This window comes from Paroedura picta, chromosome 8 (assembly GCF_049243985.1).
Source record: "Paroedura picta isolate Pp20150507F chromosome 8, Ppicta_v3.0, whole genome shotgun sequence".
Lineage (NCBI taxonomy): Eukaryota > Metazoa > Chordata > Lepidosauria > Squamata > Gekkonidae > Paroedura > Paroedura picta.
In genome coordinates this window covers 81,991,698-82,009,800 of record NC_135376.1, presented here as the reverse complement: position 1 = coordinate 82,009,800, position 18,103 = coordinate 81,991,698, and the positions used below count along the sequence as shown (strand labels likewise).

Here is an 18,103-nt window from a genome sequence, read left to right as displayed (position 1 = left end):
TGGACCTTTTTTTAAGTGAGCTTGGTTGATGGAGCTCTTTAAGGACCCCTTTCCACTGTGGGGGGATCCCCAGCCTGGATGCAGTTGTGTTCTTCTTGGGTCCCATGAATCCTTAAACCGACTCTGGTTCTACAGACTCCACCCATCCTTAAACCGGCTCAAAATTTTTAATATACATATATTTCATTGTGTGATTGGTTTGCTAAATGTTATTTTCCCTCTCCCTCCCCCCGTTATGAAAACCACATTACAACTCAAATGTCTAGCTTTAAACTGTATCAAAATGCTGCATTTTGTACTTCCCTTGAGCGCAGTGGCATGCAGGTGGTCCACAGACTCATAAATACGACAGAGTAACCTGCTAGCTTCCATATGGCCCACATGATTGCTGAATTATTGCCTTCAGCGTATTTCAAATGCACAGAGCCCTTGGAGAGATTACATACTTCCATTATTCTACTTTCCTTTTCTAAAGCTTTTTTTTTAATCAATCAAGATTGAGTAACAGAAGATTTTTTGAACAAATTACTTTTTAATTCAGCTCAGACTTATACTCCTGCAGGGATCTGGAAAAATATCAGGATCATTAGCCTTAATAGTTCCTGTAATAGCACTTTTCCCTGGGGATGGCCAAAGCTGTACAATAATTTAGTGCATTACCCTTTAAACTTCACAGTCCTGCAGGGCCGTTGCCTTTGCAACATGTGAATGAAAACTTCATGAATATTAGCAGGAGTTGTGGATTTTAGTAGAGACTGGTTTGATAGCATGTAATGAAACATAGCAGCTGGAATGAATAGAAGTATGACTCAATCCCTGGTTCAACTGTTTTCCTCTTGGCAACTCTGAAAGTCAACCTAAAAGGGCATCCATCAAGATGCAAAATGAAGCAAATCTATAAAGAAAGGGGCATTCAAGTACTGCTGGCAGCTCTGGGTTGGGAAAGACCTAGAAATTTTGTGGGCGGAGCCTCAGGGGGTGGGGTTTGAGGACAGCAGGGGGCTCAGCAGCGTATAATGCCACAGACTCCATCTTCCAGAGCAGCCATTTTCTCCTGGAAAATGGTCACCTGGAGTTCACCCAGAGATCAATTGTAATAGCAGGAGTTCCCCAGGTGCCCTCAGGAGTTTGGCAACCCTATATTAGAGTATCTCATATAAGGATGCCAGTCCCCATGTTAGACCTGGAGATCTCCTTGAATTATAGCTCACCCCCTGATGACAGATCAGTTCCCTGGAGAAAATGGCTGTGTCAGAGGGTGGGCTCCATAGCACTATACCTCACTGAGGTCTCAGCCTGCCCCAAATCCCACCCACTACCGGCTCCACCCCAAATGTTCCCAGATATTTCCCAGTCCAAAGCTGGCACTGTTTGAATTATAAGCAAACAAACACACAAACAAACAAATAAATAAATAAAATCAATCTTTGGAGATTGTGCTTGATCTTATTGATTCACTAGTTCAAGTTTTTTCCCCCTTCATTCATGCCAAAAAGAAGGGGAAAAGCCCTTTCTCATTTGTAAAATTTTATTACCAAAAGTTCAACCTACAGTCTGTGTTCAAGCCAAGAAACCAGCCCATGCATAACTAAATTAAAGTAACGGCCGCGTTAAATATAGAGTGTGAAGCTGTGATGAATAGGAATAATATTTCAGTGTCACATTTGATAACGAATAAAACACAAGGAAGAGCAATTAAGAGTGTATCCTCGAGGTATCACAAATGTCACACGAGCCAAGCTGCCGAGCTAGTGTTTTGGCTTTTATTTTCCTGGTTACTAATAATTTATTTCACTTTAGGAGACAATGTGTGAAAATTAATAAGTGACAATATCATCCCACAAGGCGGGGGCAATCAGACCGTTGCCCAACAGTTCGACCTCAATCGTAATTAGTCGCACAATCTCCAATTTGCAAATGTTAAAGAAATATGGCAACGCGGTTACGGAGATCAGTAGCAAAGGTCGACAGGCTGCCTTAACAAATGAAGGGCTGTGTAGGAAACCAGAGCAGTCAGAGTTTCTACAGGCAGAAGGGTTCCATCTGTGGAGGTCCCACTGCAGTCCAAAGTTCCTCCACCTACAGAAAAAGGTCTACCCAACTGTTCATGTAGTCAGAAACCCTTGGTGGGATTCTCAAGGGTCGACAGGCTAATTAGTAACACTACTCAACACAGCAATAAGCACAGAGACAATCTAAGGTATAAACTTTCATGCTTGGATAAAACTTAGTTGTTCTTAGAAGTGTCAGTGGACTCAAACTTTGTTCTGCTGCTCCAAACCAACAGGGCTTCCCGCCAGAATCTAGATCAGCCTTTCTCAACATTTTTTACCACTGAGAACCCCCTGAAACATTCTTCAGGCTTTGAGAAACCCCAGAAGTGGACTGATCGTGCAGAATATGGTTAGGAAGCATAGCTGTGCATATGCCCACCTGGGGCCCTTATTGGCCATGGAGGGTTCTTTTTGACATGACCATATATGCTCATATCAACCCTTCCAGGGCCATCAAGAAATTCTAGGGTTCCACAAATCCCTGGTTGAGAAAGCCTGATCTAGACACAAATCCTGTTATTGGTTTGAAAGGGCTAACTGAAATGAAGGCATATTTTTCTAGATAATCAGCAAACTAATTTCACTCCATGCATAGTGGCCTAAAACCACTTTTCTGCTTTCTATCCCCTCCCTTTCCCAAGTCCAAGCTACATCAATGCTTCATCACCCATGCATCCAAAGCCACAGCAAGCTGCGGTTTCCATACTCTCCACGGAACAAACTCAGAGTTTTGTTTTTTCTTTACTTACTTTGCTGATTTTCCATGACAAAAAAGAAAAAGAATCGGACTATTCATCTAATAATGAATATGGCCTTTCCAGCAGGCATAGGCTCCGTTGCTCACCATCGTCACTAAAACAACATGGTCAACTACAGAGCAAAGACTAAATAACCCTCTTTCTGACTTTGCATTCTGTTTAGAACAGGGGTAGTCAAACTGCGGCCCTCCAGATGTCCATGGACTACAATTCCCAAGAGCCCCCTGGGAATTGTAGTCCATGGACATCTGGAGGGCCGCAGTTTGACTACCCCTGGTTTAGAAGAAGCATCAAGAAGAACACAGAGAAAAGACCCCAAAAGAGTCGGCAGCTGTCTCGACTGAGTGTCACTTCACAATCCTAGCCATGTTAGACTACCCTTCTGTTCTTCCCAAACGGGGTTCAAGCACGAGGTAAACAAATCTGGGAACCATCCACCAAAAACATTTAAAGCCATAATAGCAGGGAGTGTGGAAACATATCTGCTGCTCAGGATAGCTGTAAGAATCAGCACATGGTTTTCACATGGATAGCTCTACTGCAAACACAAGCTCGGTCAACAATAATCTCTTAAATACCCACGCTTCTTGACTGAACTCAATGTAAAAACACTTGAGTGGCTCCTACAATCCTTTCCACTAGTAAAGGAAGAGAGGAGGTTTTCTCATAGAGCATCCCTCCCCTGAATGCTTTTTGCCCTACAATCCCTGCCAAGGTCTTTTAAAGGGGGAGTCCAAAGAGAGAGAGATACCTCCTCCCTTATGTGCCAGCATAAGAACAGGGAGGATCTAATCACCTGCACATCATTCCTAAAGTGATACAATACTTAGAAGTGCAACTAGAAACTGCCTTGGAGTTGTTCCCACAAGAGAAGTAACTTCAGCCCACTTTCTCAAAACTCTAGCAAGCTCTAGTCGTTTGGTCTCCCCGTACATAAAGATCTTCAAGATTCCAAAAAGAAGAACGGGCTAACCTCGTTTATGAAAGTTTGGGCTCCCCTTGGACTCAGAAGCAAGATCGCTCTCCGCAGCGTATCTCGATAGCGATTCAACTCTTCTGTTTTCATCGTTGTAAAAAGACTGGCAAAAACCCTGCTGATATTTCTGTCCACTTTTTGTAACGATACATCAAGTCCCAACTTTGAAGCCTGGTCCAGGAATCCTTGCAAACCACGGATATCTGCCAAAGAGAAACAAAACAAAACAAAAAATTACACATTTGGGTCTTTTAAAGATAGGAGCCTTAAACTCAGAGACATCAGCAACCATGGCAGGGATCCAAAGAAACCAATGAAGGAGCCAGTGGCATTTTTCTCTTTGAATGGTTCTTTCACATTCACAAACTGCCCTGAAATTCTCTTCCTGCAGAGAGATGCCAAAGATGTTCTGATGTCTGTAACCCAGAATCAAAATGTTGGCCCCCTCATGGTAAAAAACCAGAACGTGAACCTAAGAAGAAGAGGTATCACAAACTGGAGGAGTCTCAAAGTGGCTTACAATCGCCCAGCCTTCTTCTCCCCAGAACAGACAACCTGTAAGGTAGGTGGGGCTGAAAGAGCTCTAAGATCATTTTGATTGGCCCAAGGTTACCCTGCTGGCTGCATGTGGAGGAGTGGGGATCAAACCTGGCTTTCCAGATTAGAGGCCACCACTCTTAACCACTACACCAAACTAGCTCTCATTTTGACAATCTTCAGTCATTTTTCTCTCCATTTGATCTCTTGGCTGAGGCGAGCCAAGCCACTGTACCTCACCTGATTGTGAGAGAGTCAGGGTGGCAAGGCTCTTCAAGGGGGGAAAACAGCCACTTCAGGCTTTCAGAGATAGCTCCACAATTCTTTGAAACCTGGCCATTGTCTCTGCAGGTGAACAGGGGACTTCCTCATCTCCATGCTTTCCAAACTTAATTTAAGTTCAATGGATGCTCCCTGTGAATAGAATGGGAGACAGACTATGCCCTTTACTTATATTTCCTTGAGATAAGCACAATACTTAAATCCAGGCATTTCCATGTAACTCACAAGAAATCCCACAGAGGTCCATGGTTTGGAGAACCCCATATTGACCGAATGATACAGCTTAGTCTTATTCACTCCCTTCAGGGCTGATTTATCCACAGGCCCCATATTTCCATGGGCCCTACACTGTATCCTGCACACTTTTCTACTGTGGGGGACCCCTCCACCCCAGTCTGGTTGCTCCCACTGCAATTGTACTGTACTAGGGTCCCACAAATCCTTAAAATGGCTTTGGTGCTATGAGTCCTACAAATCCTTAAGCCACTCCTGATTCCCTCCTTACCTATAAAAATGTGGGGATTTTTTTGCATAATTGTGATAAAAACAGCATCATAGCATAATGGAACCCAGCTGGTAGACCCACTGCCCATCAGATTCCTCTTCTGAAGAATGTAGGACAATTTGTACCTTGCAACTACATCTGTGCTTTTTGGGATTCTATTGCTGTGGTGAGTCCATTGGTGGGGGGGGGGAAAGAGCTCAAGAATATTATATTTCAACTTTTCACCAGTCTCCAACTCCAAATAAGGTCTTTCACTCCAAGAACTTCTGGAAAGTTGTTATCAAGAATAGGCTTACTCTGATAGTGCCAAAACGGCACCCCAGAGCAGCAGCTTCTTGTTTCCACCATAATTACTGGATTTCCTCATTTGATCATGGCTGATTACAATAGAATAAAAGTTCCCAGAACTGTGTGTCAGGCTGTGACTTAAACTTTTGGAATCACAGTACACCTCATTTATCTGACTGAATGCTACAGCCTGCCCTACTTCTAAGGTTCCTTCATCCTCAGAACCACTGCACTGTAGGGAAAATAGCTCTCCAACCAAGCAGATACAGATCCAAGGAAAGAAAAAGCTATACGAGTCTCAGTAAGTTGCCTTGGGTGGAGTGAATGAGTGGAGTCCCCAAGCTATTGCCCCTGTGCTGAGGACTTGGAGTCCTTGCAGATTGCAGGATTGGGGCAAAATATTTGAACGAGGAACAAAGGAAGATTTCTCCTCTGAAGCCTTCTGCCTGCTTAGGAGAAAACCTTCCCCTCCGTTCCAGTTAGGAATTGTGGGAGATACCCCAAACTCTCCTGATCAGGTTATCTTTCACACAGCCCTTGCCTCCCTACCCCATTTGGTTTTTACAAGCCCATCTCCTCCATTTGGCATTGGATTCAAATGGGCCATTTCCAGCAGAACCCATTTCCTGATCTCTGACCCTCCCTGGCACCATGTAAAGATAAACCGTTGCCACAACATAAACCAAACAGGCTACCCATATTCCCATCAGAGGGAATAGCAATTGCGACAAGAGGCAGTGAATAGCAAGAAGTATCTAGAGAGTCCGTTGATGAATCAAGGGTTCCCAGGGCCATAAGACACATGTTAAGTTGAAGCAATGCTGCTGTGTCCTGTTGCTCATGATACTACAGTGGTCACCCAGAGCACTGAAAAGAAGGGATGTATTTGGCCATCCCATCCCTTCTACATCAAGTTCTCACAGAAACAAACAGAGCAACCAAATGTGTGGCATACTGAAAACTTCAGCTGTGAAGAGGGTTGCCAGATCTGGGTTGGGAAATACCTGAAGATTTTGGGGGTGGAGCCAGGAGTAGGTGGGATTTGGGGCAGGGAGGGACCTCAATGGAGTATAATGCTGAGGGGGCCCACCCTCCAAAGCAGCCATTTTCTTCAGGGAAAATAATCTCTGTCACTTGGAGATGAACTATGAAACTGGGGCATCGCCAGGCCCCACCTGGGGACTGGTATACCTAAGTGAAAGAAATCTATTCATTAGGGAAAGAAGAGAAATAGAAAAAAATATTATACAGTTTTTGTAAATGCCAGGGGGAGAGACCTGGCTATCTTCATAATAACTGTTTCCCATACACACCGAAATAAAAATCACGCTGTCACGGATCCAGTTTACGAGCTCGAATGTTTTATAGACGCTGTCGCCTGGTGTGTGGCCTTTGCAAATTCAAATTCAACCACCTAGTATTCCTTGCTATCTTTATTGCTTTACGGATCTGCGATAACAGGAGCACAACAACAAAGCTGTTTTTTTAAAGTGCTGTACATCCTTTCATATTAATGCAGAACTCAATAAACATGGAGACAATCCCCCTTCTGGACTGACTAACGGTGTCACATGTTGCCAGCATCTAAGCCTATCTTTTTTTTGGGGGGAGCATTGTTTTAAAAGGATGACAAATGAGGATCTTATTATTTTAGGATGTTATGGTTTTGGTAACTCACTGAGTGACCAGATAGTAAAGCAGAAACATTAGAACAGCCTTTTGCAACCTTTTGACAGTATAGATACTGCTGAAATGTTTTTCAAACTTCGAGATACCAGAAAGTGATGTCAACTGGTTATGCCTCCCTGCCATGCCCCCCCCCAGAGTGAGAGGAGCCTTGACTGGCAAAGGTTTAAATGGCAAGAGTCCATCCCCTTTTCACCCTCTCCAGGCCTATAATTGGCCTCCTTGGGGCCAACCTACTCAAATAGGTAGAATAAAAAATAGATATTTTCTTTCCTCTTCTCTTTGAGCCAGAATTGGCAGGCACAGAGGGTTCTCCCCAGCTGCCAATTTGAAACCCCTCATGCCATGGTTCTATTGAGGAGCCTTCACAGTACCGATAAATTGTGAAATATTTATCAGGTGATATGACCACATATGGTCATATTAACCTGGTCCCCCCCCCAAAAAAAAAACTGGCCAGTGATGAGCCTGGAGGGGGTGGGAAGAGGAGGGGCCTTGGCTGGTCATGCACACAGCTATGCTTCCCAAGTATATTCTGCATGATTCCACCACTTCTGGGGTTTCTTGAAGCCTGAAGAATGTTTCAGAGGTTTCTCAATGGTAAAAAGTTTGAGAAAGGCTAGGGTAAGGTGATACACCCAGTGTGGGAGATTCATATTTAGGTTGGCCTTCCCTGTATCCTCGCTGTTATCTCAAGTTCAGATGTGAGTTGAGGGGTCAACTCTGGCTTACACTGGAAATATAATTTAGAGTTTTGCATAAAGAGAGAAATGAGATGGGGAACAAAATGTGCTCCTTGTGCAGGGGCCTCCTTTTCTTAGGGCCATTCTGCACAGCGCTAATGTTGCTGAAGTCTAACTGTCGTGTAACATTATTTTTTTTAACATTATGCACGGTCGTACACAATCCGCAACACTCCTGCAACACTCCAGCAAAAAGCTCTTTGATGTAGTTCTTTTCGAAGAACCGTAAAAAGTGGATTCCCCCTTTAAAAAATGTTTCACTCCTGAGAACAACCTGCAACACATCCCAAAAAGACATGTGCATTCTCAATACAACATTAGAAAGAATGTCCCTCCCTAGCTCTCGTCCCCGAGCTTCCGGAGATGCGATCACCATTCCCCCCCCTTAAATGAGTGAAAGCAATGAATAAGCAAGGCTTCTTCAGCTGAAGTCCCTCCATAGAAGTGCTTAACAGTAAAACAAAGCTCCCTTCTGCAATTGTCTTTAAAGTTTCCGAGCACAATACAGCCCCCTGTTTGACACTGCCTGTTATTTTCGGCCAGAAATTGCACCCATCGGGGGGGGGGGGGATTTCTTTTTTACTTGAAGAGTGAGTAAACGATTAAGTGCCGGCTCCTAAGCCAGCGAAAAAGGTCTTTCTGAAACACTGAATGAACAAATAGTTGTTGCTACTGGTGTTTTCGGATTTAAAAAAAACATATTTTAAAGGGAAAGGGGCTTTCTGGGAGCACGAACACAACAGTCCATTGGCTGTTCTGTTTGATTGATGGCCAGGGGCAGGAAGAAGTGTGGAAAAATATTGCCTTCTTTGTTGCAATTTCGGCGAGACCAGAAACTTGTGGGTAATGAAAACAGTGCTAGTGGGAGAGCTTTTTTTCCCGGTAGAGACGGCTGTGTGCGTTATCAAGACCTGCCCCTATTAATTGCAGTGCTTTACAATAGCACTTACATTTAGCTACATTGGAGGTTGTGCGGAATGGCCCCTAGTCTTGCTAGGTTAGTGTGAAATAATGAGGATAAAGGGGAAACATGTGGGAAACTCCCTCGGACTAGTCACCTAAACTTACACAAAAATGGGAGAAAGTAACAGCGATAAATTACATTCTAAGTGGAAGAAATAACTGAGTGCCTCTGATCTCCAATGTACATGTACAGTAGTGAGCACAAGGAGGCAGGCATTTGACTTAAAAGAAGCCATTCTCTATATAGTGCAGGACAGATAAATTACCCGATAAATAATTTCCAAAATCATTATCTTAGGAACAATATCTGAGACCTGTCGACACCATGACCCAATGGTCAGCTTGGATATTGACCTTGTATAAATTTGTGTTTCTCATTATCATTAATGTGGGGGACACAGAAGTGGGTTGTGGCTCCATGTTAGAGCATCTGCTTTGCATGTAGATCCCAGATCCAGTCTCTGGCATCTCCAATTAAAAGGACCAGGCAGAAGTTGCTGTGAAAGACTTCTGCCTGGACAGGTGCAGCCTGCTAGTTCATGTGTGCATAATCCATGATAATCCTTTCAAGGTAGTTTACTCGTGAACCTAGCACAAACACCAGTGTGATTTGGTTTGTATGTAGAATGCAAGAGACCTGGGTCCAGATGCCCTTACCACCATGAAGCTTGCTTAAGGACCTTGGGCCAATCACACGTGCTAAACCTAACTTATCCCATGCCACTGTTGTGAGGACAAACAGGAAAGGGAGTACCGAATACACAATTTCCTGTATCTCCTTAGAGGAAGAGCAGAATAGGCTAATAGAAAGATACAATATCACGTTATTCCCCTATCCCTCTTTTTATCACTTTCATTTGTCTTAAAACATTCTCATTTCAATCCTGCCATCTCCAGAAGAACTCTCATTTCTAACAGTTCCATTTAATGCATGCAGATTCCAGTTTGTAAGTGAACGTACTCTGTACAGGGGTTTGATAAATGTCCACCCTCACACCATACATAATATTTATCAATTTGTAACACAACTTTTTTTTTGGGGGGGGGGGGTCTCACTCATAGAAGAGGCATATCCGTATGCTTTCGCCCTTGGTGGAATCCTCCGCATGGATCGATCTTCTTCGGGACACATTAGATTCTGGTTGCTTCCTCCCACTTCACTGCTCCCGTATTTACCGTTTCCCCCTATTATCTCTTAACACTTTATCTTATTGGCATTTATTGTCAGCCCAAGTGGACAACACGAATTTTCCGAGCTAGCGAAGAGTATCATTATGCCTGCCAGTTGTATGATGTGATCTGTCTGAGCCATGGAGCTGAAACTTTAGGCTACTGTGCTTTCCCTCACACCTGACATAGTGCAAGATTAAGAACATGTTGATAAAAAAATAAAAATAAAAGCTACAATCATGTCATTCACTATGAAACAATGGCAAGGTAAGACTAGAATTGGCTGCTTTATTTCCACCAAGTAATAATAGGGCTACTTGATGAGACCCAGCCTGGGGAAGAGGTTAACAGGTTGAACAGGGTGGCCACACTGTGGCTTTCCAGATGTCCATGGACCACAATTACCATGATCCCCCACCAGCATGGGAAACTCAGGTTTGAATCCCTATTCAGCCATGGAAGCTTGCTGGGCAACCTTGGGCCAATCACACATTCTCAGTCTAACTGATTTCATACAATCATTGTGAGGATAAAATGCAGGAGAGGGGAAAGATGCAAGCAGCTTTAGGTCCCTAACTGGGGAGAAACACAACATATAACTAAAGTCAATTAAATGAATGGACATATGGATGTTTCTTACCCAAGATATTCACATTTCCAATAAAGCACTACCCTCCCACATTTGCCCTTGAAAGTTTTGAATGATTTATCCCCAAGATTTGTAGTTGGTTCCCTGGAGCAGGAAACATGCAACTGTTGTTAAAAATCACAGCTCTAATTTCATTGGATGTTTATTTGTGAATAAAAGCAAATAAAACTTGGTATTCTGGGATTAGAAGAAGGTTGTTTTTTACACCCCACTTTTCTTTACCCAAGGGGGTCTCAAATCGGCTTACCATTGTCTTCCCTTCCTCTCCTCACAACAGACACCTTGTGAAGTAGGTGAGGCTGAGAGAGCTCTGACAGGACTGTTCTGTGAGAACAGCTCTGTCAGGACTGTGACGAGCCCAGTGTCACCCAGCTGACAGTATGTGGGGGAGTGTGGAATCAAAACCGCCTCACCAGTTTAGAAGCTGCCGCTCTGAACCAATACACCAAGCTGGTTCTTGTTTCTCCAAACTTCTTTCAAATTGGCCTAAACTGTTCACAAATTGTTTTTTCCCCCTACATCTTCTCCCCAGCACACATACACTTCTGGGACTGACAGTAAACATGTACTTCTAATTACTGGAACTGGTAGCCCCTCAATTAATTGAGGACAAAACAGCTATTTTTCCCCCCAGTTATCTGGAATTTCTCATTTTTTCTATACCTACAACCCCTGCTATCCTACCCCTCCCTCAATTTCAAATAATAGAATTTCCTGTTCTGCAGATGTTATGTTTAACTCTTTCATTGTGTCTTTCTCCTGTTAACAGAATACTCACATTCAGTTAGAACACGAACATTCTTAATTCAGTATTCTGCCCCCTGCTATAGTACAGTTTATGTTCTTTTTTTCTCTGGGTTTCACACACACATGTAGGAAATCATTTGTGTGCCTTTATAAAAGAGGCAAACACAGTGCCATAAACTAAAAGACTTTCTAAGGGATGGGATGCAACTGCAAACCCGTGAACCCTTGGCACTGCATGTGATATTTCTGCTTTGAATGAAAAAGTATGACCGGCTTCGACAGCAACAAAACCAAGAAAAATAAAGAAGGTTGAAAGTCACCTTTTAAAAACTGATATCACTGGATTTCTTCTTTACAAGGAAGCACATAAAAGGAAAAGAGAGATTTACAAGCTTCACTTAAAAAAAAAAAGAAGACACAAACCATTGAACAAAGTCTCCATTTCAGGAATAGGATGTGTAGAACTCTTGGGTTTAGGGCTGCCAACACTAGTGTGGAAAATTCCTGGGGATTGAGAAGTTTTGAGGAGGGGATGTACCTCAGTGGGATATAATGCCTCAGAGTCCAGCTTGAGAAGCTGCCATCTCCTTCAGGCAAATTGATCTCTGTCACCTGGAGACCAGTTGTAATTCCTTGAGATCTACAGGCCCACCTGGAGGAAGGCAACCCTACACTGGATGTCATAAAACATTGAAGAGGAAGACACCATTTAAAGCATTCACCTCTGGGAATGAGCAAACGCGTGAGGGAAATGATTTTTAATGTGAAAACATCTCTAGTGTCACCCTTGTCCTTGGGGATACAATGGAGGTCATCACAGAAGCGATGTGGTGCAGCGGGGAAAGGAAGGTAGGAGCCAGTGTAGAGGATGGTTTCCCTCCACCTCTCCTTACCTTGGTCATCATCACATCTACCTCAACCTGCCTGCGACAATGAAAGATCTCCTGTCTCTCACAGCCTCTCCTACTGTTGCCCCACACAGGGGTCATGTACAACCATGGTGGCAGCAACCCATGAGCAGTGGTAGCTAATCCAGCCTCACCAAAGCAACCTTCCACCACTGCTTTCAGGTTGTTGCTGTGGTGGATGATGAGAACACCAGCAAAGACCTGATTTACCCTTTGTTCCTGGGCCTCCAGAGCACTGATGTAGTTCATGAAAGAACGGTAAGAACCTGGCCTAGAATTAGGGACACTATCCCCCAGTTACACAGCTCATCTCTAGGTTATAGTTCTCCTGGAAAAATTGGCTGCATAGCAGCATACTCCACTGAGGTCCCTGTCTACCCAACTCCTGCCCAGTCCTGGCTCCACCCCCAAAGCCTCCAGGTATTTCCCAACCCACAGCCAGCAACCCTACCCAGAATCCCCCTGATCTGTGGAGAGCCACAGATTGGCCACCCCTGCTCTATGGCAACACATCCCCACTGAGCTCCCTTCAGCTTCCTGAATTCTTCCTTCCCCAGATGCTCCCCCAAAACTCCAAGAATTTCCCCTCTCAGAGTTTGCAACCATACTGCTCTATAATCTCCCATCCTCAGACTGGGATGTTCACTGCCAAGGAAGGTTCTTAGGCCAGGCTGCCTGCCCACCTGCTCCCTCTGACCCCAGGTGTGTCTGCTGGTACTCAAATCCAAAGCATGATAGGCTGGGCTGAACCCAGGCAAAAGCTGGATTGAGGATTCCTTTTCTTTGAAAAGTACACTTTCATCTCTTCACTTCTTTTTCCAACTGTCCTCGTGCCCAGATTCTTTTGTACTTGGGGAGGATGGAGTTGCTTCATGAAAACATGTTTGAACTTTTTGCTGCTCTTACTTTACTTATTCTGCTTCATCCTGGCGGACTTCAGACTCTTTCCCATCATTTCAAAGAACAACTTTTTTTGCAGGCATTATTGATTTTGTTTACAGTTCCCTGGCCTTGCTCTTCTGACTTCCCAACACCTTCCCATAACAGCCTCTGCTGTGTTTGGCAGATTTTTCTTCTTTTTTTACAGGATGCATGTGAAAGCTTTAAAGGACATTAACACTATCATCGCACGTTAACAGGCTTTAACATAGCCTACGTGTCATTCTGAATCTGAGCAGAAAGAACAAGAAACAGACAGGCTGATATCTCTAGTAGAGTCGTAGGGGTGTGCATTCAGTGAATCCAAGCAGAAAAAAATACTCAGAAAATGCCTTATTGGTAATTTTTTGTGTATTCTCAGCTTCATATAAATTTTGACATTTTTTCCACTATCCAAAATGGCCAAACCTGAAAAATACTAAAAAATATTTGGGATTTTTCAAGGCCACCAGATAGCTGCAGTTGAATGATGTTTAAAGTGGTTGCATTCCATTTAAACACCTTTCAAGTGAATCTAAGGCTTAGAGGTGTTTAAAGGGATCGCAAGCCCTTTAAACAACTTCAAAGTTCATTCAGGCCAGGGCTTGCAAAAGGTAATTATATTTTTTAAGGGATCACATCCTCTTTGATATTTTGACACCTTTCACTACTTGCCGTGGAAACCAATGGAGGATGGGGACACCACTTGAGGGATCCATAGAACTGGACCACCTAGTGCAGTCTTTTTGAAACTTGGTTTTTGATTTTTGAGGAAAGGCACCAGCAGCTATGTTGCCAATTTGATGCTTCTACCTCAAAAATCATCTCCCTCCCCTGAACCCGAGATACTGCCAGATCAATTCAGCATTATTTCCTATGGATAATGTTGAGGTTTTATTTATTTATTTAGAGATTTTTCTACCTCTTGGGCTTTGCTGCCTTGGAGTGGTACACAATCAGTTAACAACAGTAAATAAGTATAAAAAAACACAAATAAACTTATAAAACTATAGTTTTAAAACTATAAAATCACAGCTGTTAGTATAAGTCCCCATGAGGGATAATGAAGCCAAAATATCCAGCTTCCCTGTATGTTTACCAAATCCCAATGCCTGAATGTTTACCAAATCCCAATGCCAAACCAGTATTTGGATTTGGTAATACCAGGAAATACAGATTTTTTGGGTTCAATATATCCGAAACATATCCAAAATATATCTGAAAAGACGCTTGCTCCTGGGGAGGAAAGCTATGGCAAATCTAGACAGCATCCTAAAAAGCAGAGACATCACCCTGCCAACAAAAGTGCCTTTAGTCAAGGCTATGGTATTCCCAGTTGCAATGTATGGCTGCGAAAGTTGGACCATAAGGAAGGCCGAGCGTCAAAGAATTGAGGCTTTTGAACTCTGGTGCTGGAGAAGACTCTTGCGAGTCCCTTGGACTGCAAGGCGAACAAACCGGTCAGTCCTAGAGGAGATCAGCCCTGACTGCTTCTTAGAAGGTCAGATCCTGAAGATGAAACTCAAATACCTTGGCCACCTCATAAGAAGGAAGGACTCCCTGGAGAAGAGCCTAATGCTGGGAGCGATTGAGGGCAAAAGAAGAAGGGGATGACAGAGAATGAGGTGGCTGGATAGAGTTACTGAAGCAGTAGGTGCAAACTTAAATGGACTCCGGGGAATGGTAGAGGACAGGAAGGCCTGGAGGATCATTGTCCATGGGGTCGCGAAGGGTCGGACACGACTTTGCACCTAACAACAACTTATCCGAAATTGAAAAAAACAGTGTTTTGTTTTGGCTTTCGATTGTTTGCAAACAACTATAGAGCAGCAAGGCCTAAAAGTGAATGATATTAACTGGTGTTAATGTCATCATACTTTGCTAGAAGGAACATACAGGAAGAAAATACATAACGTTTCTATAAGGGTAAATTTTGCATGCTTCAAGATGGACAAAAGGAAATATTGCTTCACCCAGAATGTAGTGAGGGCCACAGGAATAAACAGATCTAAAGGTGACTAAGATTTTAGGAGGAGGAGGAGGAGGAGGAGGTAGAGGAGGAGGAGGAGGTGGAGGTGGGTTTTCTACCCTGACCTTTTCACTACATGAAGGAGTTTCAAAACAACTTACAATTGTCTTCCCTTCCTCTCCCCACAACAGACACCCTGGGAGGTAGCTGAAGTTGACTGAGCTCTGGCTGGACTCCCCTGTAAAACAGCACTAAAAGGGCTGTGATGAGCCCAAGATCACCCAGCTAGCTGCGTGTGGAGGAGCAGGGAATCAAACCTGGCTTGCCAGATTACAAACCACCACACTTAACCACAACACCAAGCCAGCATATATCAGTGGCTACTAGCCATAGTGATGAACAGGAACCCAGAGCCAGGGAAGGCCTTACCCTCTGTGCCCTGATGGTGGCCATCCAGAGGAACTGGTTGATCACTGTGTAAGACAGGTTGCTAGACTACATGGACCACTGGGCTGATCTTATGTTCTCGGAATTCTGATGCAACTGTTAACTGTCATTCTGCGAGGGCCAAACAAAAGTCCCCCTTCAAAGTTCTGTGCAGATATGAGCAACACCAACCTTTCTCTTTCCATTTTGTTCTGAAGTTTATCCAGTCTGCAAAGTTTATCCAGCCTGATATGTGATATTTAAGGTAAAGAATTACTACAGGCCAGCATGGCTCTTGCCATTTTGAGTTTCCAGAAAACACACAGGATCCTGAATGAAGTACAATAAATGTAAGTTGTATACCAATGAAAAAATATGATCATTTCCTGTACTTTATTCAGCCACTATTCAGGATTCTTCGGGGCTTTACGCACCGGGATCTTTGTTGCAAATTGGTCACTGAATGAAAAATCGCCATTTAAAATAGTGGAATTCGTCGTTATGCATACCTGCCTTTGTAGTGGTATCCAGTTGCGTTTTGTAGCGTTTCCCACAGGCTTCCGGTCTCGGCAGAAATCGCTAGAAAGGAAGCGCTATTGCTGAGCTCGTCCCGCCCCTGACGGTCAAGCAGCCAATGGGCAGCCGTTAGCATGCTCCCAAACAGCCCCTTTCCCTTTAAGAAAGGTTTTTTAAAAAAAAAACACACACCCATTGTAACGAATCTGTGTAGATTCGTTGCAACGGAGAGACCCATCCAGCTGCCTAATGTGTTTGAGCTGTCGTTTGATCGTATGATCGTTGGCACGCTGCCTCGAGTGAAAAGAAAAAAATCCCCCTCCCCCCCTCTCACGGGCCCGATTTTCGGCTGATGAATGTGTTAAATGTGTGTGCTTAGTGACTGAAGGGGAGGGACTGAAGCCGGGGAAGCCTCTGTTTGAGCTGTCATTTGATCGTGGCCACGCTGCCTCGGAGTGGAAAAAAAAAATCCCCCCTCCCCCCCTCTCACGGGCCGATTTTCGGCTGAATGACTGTGTTAAATGTGTGTGCTTAGTGACTGAAGGGGAGGGACTGAAGCCGGGGAAGCCTCTGTTTGAGCTGTCATTTGATCGTGGCCACGCTGCCTCGGAGTGGAAAAAAAAAATCCCCCCCTCCCCCCCTCTCACGGGCCGATTTTCGGCTGAATGACTGTGTTAAATGTGTGTGCTTAGTGACTGAAGGGGAGGGACTGAAGCCGGGGAAGCCTCTGTTTGAGCTGTCATTTGATCGTGGCCACGCTGCCTCGGAGTGGGAAAAAAAAAATCCCCCCCTCCCCCCCCTCTCACGGGCCGATTTTCGGTTGAATGACTGTGTTAAATGTGTGTGCTTAGTGACTGAAGGGGAGGGACTGAAGCCGGGGAAGCCTCTGTTTGAGCTGTCATTTGATCGTGGCCATGCTGCCTCGGAGTGGGGGAAAAAAATCCCCCCTCCCCCCCTCTCACGGGCCGATTTTCGGCTGAATGACTGTGTTAAATGTGTGTGCTTAGTGACTGAAGGGGAGGGACTGAAGCCGGGGAAGCCTCTAAACTGAAAGAGGCTCGCTGGTGCGTTTATCCCCACTCGCTCGGAGAAAAAAAAATGGCGATCGCTTCGCCGGAAGTTTGGAGGACAGGCTCAGGAGGAGGGACTTTGAAGAAACCGCAACAATGTTAACGCACAGGTCTTTATCGCTAGTGTTGCAGATTGTTTGCAAGAGTGTAGCGCTTTCCGGAGGGTGAATCCACTTTTTGGGATTCCCCTGAAAGCGCTACAACGAAGCGCTTTTTGCTGATCGGTTTCAGGAGTGTTGCAGATTGTCTACGACGTCGTGCGTTGGCAAATCAATAGCGTTTCCAATTAGCAACCATTGTGCGATTTTGAAGCCGTGCAAAAAGCCCCTTCATATTTTCTATATTTATACTCAAACTGCCTGATTTTTCATTTCCAGCCCGGGAGAAAGGTGTAAACCTTTCTATCTGCAAGAAACCAAAGGGTCTGCTAAAGAAACAAAGGGATTAGGGGCATTGTGCAATGTGGCCATTTTTGGTTCAAAAGCTAACTACCGGTGAAAGTGGTGGGACTGAGATTAGGGCAGGGAGCGATTTTCCATTTGAAATCCCAAATAGATTATTTTGCATTGTGCGCTCCAAAAATCTTGCCACGTATACAAAACTGCTCTTGCCAAGTTACAGTTTGCATAACGCCTGATGTTCTTTCTTGGATATGGGTCTTTTGAGGGTTTGCTTCTCCAGATTGGCCCCGGGGACTATTATCCCGTTAATTGCTTTACAAAATCAAACTTTTATTATGGGGCTTCAGTATTCCGAGTGCAGTGCCAAAGCTTTTGTCTGCTTGGCATCTTGCTTGGAGCACTGCCATTTAAAACAAGGACTTAAAAAAAAACAAAACAAAAAGAAAATGTATACAATAAACATTTAGGGAATACTCACAGGAAACCAATTATGACTTATCCTTTATTCTCCGTAGAATTAAAAAGACAAGAACAAAA

At 44.1% G+C, this 18,103-nt stretch overlaps 1 protein-coding gene across 12 annotated transcripts in view; it reads right to left on the bottom strand.

The window, feature by feature from the left end:
* GRID1 (glutamate ionotropic receptor delta type subunit 1) overlaps positions 1–18,103 on the bottom strand; it is a 982,837-nt gene that overhangs the window by 399,279 nt on the left and 565,455 nt on the right. For all 12 annotated transcript variants that reach the window (XR_013233727.1, XM_077350620.1, XM_077350625.1 and 9 more), the window contains one exon: positions 3,786–3,991. Coding sequence is in view for 11 of the 12 variants with exons in the window: in XM_077350620.1 (XP_077206735.1) it covers positions 3,786–3,991 (206 nt within the window). In the remaining variant the exon portion in view is untranslated. The remainder of the gene's footprint in view (positions 1–3,785; positions 3,992–18,103) is intronic.